Consider the following 3,753-nt stretch of genomic DNA (forward strand, 5'->3'; position numbering starts at 1 on the left):
ATATATATATATATATATAAAGGGATCTTATGCATTTAGTTAAATATTTTAAAAACTATCAAGAAGATTTAAATTGAAAAAGATAATTATATATTTATGTAAAATATCAATTGGTTATATAAATGTGTAGATATATTGTAAATACTATGTACTTACTACTTACTACATCGTTGAACATATTGTATTGAGATAAATGCGCTTGCGCACTGCGTCATATAGTCATACTTATCATTTATGAATCAGCTGACGAAGAAAGATTGTTCCTGCAAATTTTAACCGTATTGAAAGAAAAAATAAAAAAGTATGTCGTTAAACACAGCGCACGCTAACGGCGGTGTTTTAATACACGCTGGAGAATGGTAAGTTGTAAAATGTATTTATAAATTTTAAGGATGTTATCGTTCTTTCACATGTTCTTGCTTATGACGTTTCTACAACGTAGTTATTATCGTGGCCTTCCGAATGCAACTTCCTTTTTATTAATAATTGTTTCTCTGAATAAGACTATTATATAAAAAATATATAATATATTTAATCTTTTAAAAAAATATATTTAAAATTAATTAAATTAATATTTGAAATCATATTTATTAATTTTTTTTCCTACATTGTAACTAGTATGATATATATAAATGATAAAATATTTATTTATTTAGCATATTATTATTCTGTGATCATGTCACAATGGAATTCCATGGACAAGAACAAGCAGAATTTATTGGTAGCAAACGTGGCAGATTATATTTAACTACACACAGAATGATTTTTAATGCCAAAGATCAAAAGGAAAAAATGCAATCATTTAGTTTCCCATTTATAACATTGAGTGAAGTTGAAGTAGAACAACCAATGTTTGGAGCTAATTACATCAAAGGTAAATGTCGTGCTCAACCAAATGGCAATTGGATTGGAGAATGCAAGTTCAAATTACATTTTAAAAGTGGTGGTGCAATAGAATTTGGTCAAGCTATGTTAAGAGCAGCAGCAATGGGTAAATTTATTATTATTAATTATAAATTAAATAAAAATTTTAATAATTTCTTTTATTATTTTAATATTAGTTATAATATTTTTTTATATATAAATTGTTTTATTTATTTTTAGCTCAACAAAATGGACCTGTAAATGATGCTCCACCACCATATCAACCTCCAACATCAAATTGGTATGCAGCACCACCACCTGCTTACCAAGCAGCACCAACAGGATATTATGGATGGCTACCACGAAATGATGCTTTTTCAGATACACCACCAGGTTATTCTAGTTTTCTTTAAGTTTTTCTTACATTATATATATATAATATATAATATATAAATATAATATGTAATATATATCATATCAATTTTTTAGAATTTAATTAACAAAATTTAACATTTTAATGTTTCATACCTATAAAGAATGTAAATTTATATTATATAGCCAATAGCGTATATATGACGGATATGCCACCTCCATATCCTGGTATAAATACACCTTATCAAGGATATGCAAATGTACCACCACAAGGTGCATGGGGAAATTCCAGTCAACAGCCTGGTTGGACACCACCTCAACAAAATGGTGCACCTGGGTGGGCTAATCCAAGTTATAATGCCCAACCAATGTCCCAAGCAGGTGCGTATCCAAATTATGGACAGCCAGCATATAACAGTTATTCGCAAAACCCTCCTCCATATACTCCATATTCTCAAGGTAATAATTATGTTCAATCTGGCTATTATCCACAACAAAATCCTTATAATCCATATCCACCCAATTATTAATTTATGTATCAAGCTATATATGTATGCATGTTTATATCATATTTTATGTGATAAAATTTTTGAAAATAATTTTTAAAATAAAATGTAATAAATATATTAATTAATATGTGTTAAAGACACAAGAAAAAAAATATATATTATACTATTCTTTATAATATAAAAATCACATAATGTAATATACATATTATAATGAATATTGAATTATTTTTCGATATTTTTTTTTTTATCAACTATTATTGTAAATTAAGATATTATATTTTTGTTGCTTCTATCATATAATAGTTTTGTGATATTATTATAATATAAAAACATAGTATGTCATTAAAATTTAGCCAAATATGTCTTGCTGTTTTTATTTAACCCACCAATTTAAAATATTGCTTATTATAAAAATATTATAAATTTTTTTTTATCAAAATAATCGGAAAATAGTATCATATTTTTTATTTCATTTAGTAAACTTTAAGGTTTTGAATATTATGCAACATTATTGCACAATAACTTTAGTTCACCTGAAGTAAGGTTGACTTTCACTATGCTCAGTTATTATCTCATAGTTGTCAAAGATAGTTCGAAAATTCACGAAGTTTTATTAGTCGTTAATCGTTTTTAATATATTTGTATAAATTATAAAAAATAACAATTTATTAATTTTATTATTTTTTTGTTAATATAATATTAAAAAAATCTTAAATTATTAATAAAATCAATAATTTATTCAACCAAAGTATTCTTTCATAATATAATACTATTTGAATTGAATAATTTGTTTGAAAAATTGTATTATAATTTATTTTGTAGACAAAATATTTTACATATATAATAGAAACATATATATATTTAAATATCAAAAGTGATTCTCAATAATTTTAATTTTATATGATCAAATTTAATAATATTCATAAAATTATATAAAAAAATTAAATTATAAAATATTAAAATAATTTGTTTAAATATAAAATATAAATAACTTTTATAAAAAATGCCAGATCAATTTAAATTTACTATATCAAATATGTACAAATGTATGTAACTTTTTATAAATTTAAATATATTTTTAAATATATTTATTTTTTTATCTCAATATTTTATTTCTTTTATTTTTTACAGATGCAAAAGCAGCAGAAGCTGCTCAAAGTGCTTATTATGATCCAAATAGACCACAATGTGCCTATGTTCCACCTCCTGCGTACTATGTAAGTAAAATATTATTTATTAAATTTTATTAAAAAAAATTTAACAAAAATATTAAATAGATATTTATTTGTACATATAATAGGAAAGTCCACCAAGTTTCCAGCAAGCAACAGAGAAGAAAGATCAATAATAATGTATTCTCAATATGAAAATGTTGCTGAAACATCAACATAATGTTGTTGTTCAATTAGTATTATATGTATAATATGCTGCTACATAGCAACAGATATATGCATTCCATTTTAGATTCTGCTGTATTGTTGTTTTGGTGTGTGTAATAAAACGAAACAATATTTCTATCTTTCCTATACTATTCACAATTTTTGAATATACTATGTATTGTACTTTTATGCTTCAAAGTACACAAGTATTACTTATACTTACTATGTAAATTGTATAAATGATTTATTAAAAAAAGCTTTGTTGTGTTTTATGCAATTAAATAGATATATAAAATAAAAAAGTTGCTATGCATATATACATATGAAAAAAAAAAATCACATCGAAATGCGTTATCTTTACTCATATATTTTATTAAAAATTATAAAATGATATAAAATTATAATATATTTATATATGTACAATACATTATATATATACACATATATAATTAAATATAAAATAACAATTGATCGCCTTTTAAGAAAAGTTTATATGTTAAATATATGTAGAAAAAATTTTGATTCAAATCATGTTTAACTCATGTATATCACTTCTTTATTAAGAAAATAAATTGTTTTATGATCATTTGTAGCATATATATTCAAATATGCATTATTTATATATATTA

The 3,753-nt window shown here is 23.0% G+C and overlaps 1 protein-coding gene across 2 annotated transcripts; it reads left to right on the top strand.

Moving 5' to 3' along the window:
• Positions 1-148: 148 nt before the first annotated feature.
• Positions 149-3,457, top strand: LOC102672369 (WW domain-binding protein 2). Of its 2 annotated transcripts, XM_006625044.2 has the most exons (6): positions 149-359; positions 657-991; positions 1,105-1,257; positions 1,423-1,617; positions 2,877-2,962; positions 3,046-3,457. In XM_006625044.2, exons 1-6 carry the CDS (start codon positions 304-306, stop codon positions 3,091-3,093), a joined length of 873 nt encoding a protein of 290 aa, XP_006625107.1. In that variant the 5' UTR covers positions 149-303; the 3' UTR covers positions 3,094-3,457. The 2 variants fall into 2 exon arrangements, with proteins under 2 accessions (XP_006625107.1, XP_006625106.1); XM_006625043.1 differs by lacking the exons at positions 2,877-2,962; positions 3,046-3,457 and having other exon boundaries at positions 1,423-2,105.
• Positions 3,458-3,753: the final 296 nt, after the last annotated feature.

Source organism: Apis dorsata, unplaced genomic scaffold (genome assembly GCF_000469605.1).
Source record: "Apis dorsata unplaced genomic scaffold, Apis dorsata 1.3 scaffold_1241, whole genome shotgun sequence".
In the NCBI taxonomy this organism is placed as follows: Eukaryota; Metazoa; Arthropoda; class Insecta; order Hymenoptera; family Apidae; genus Apis; species Apis dorsata.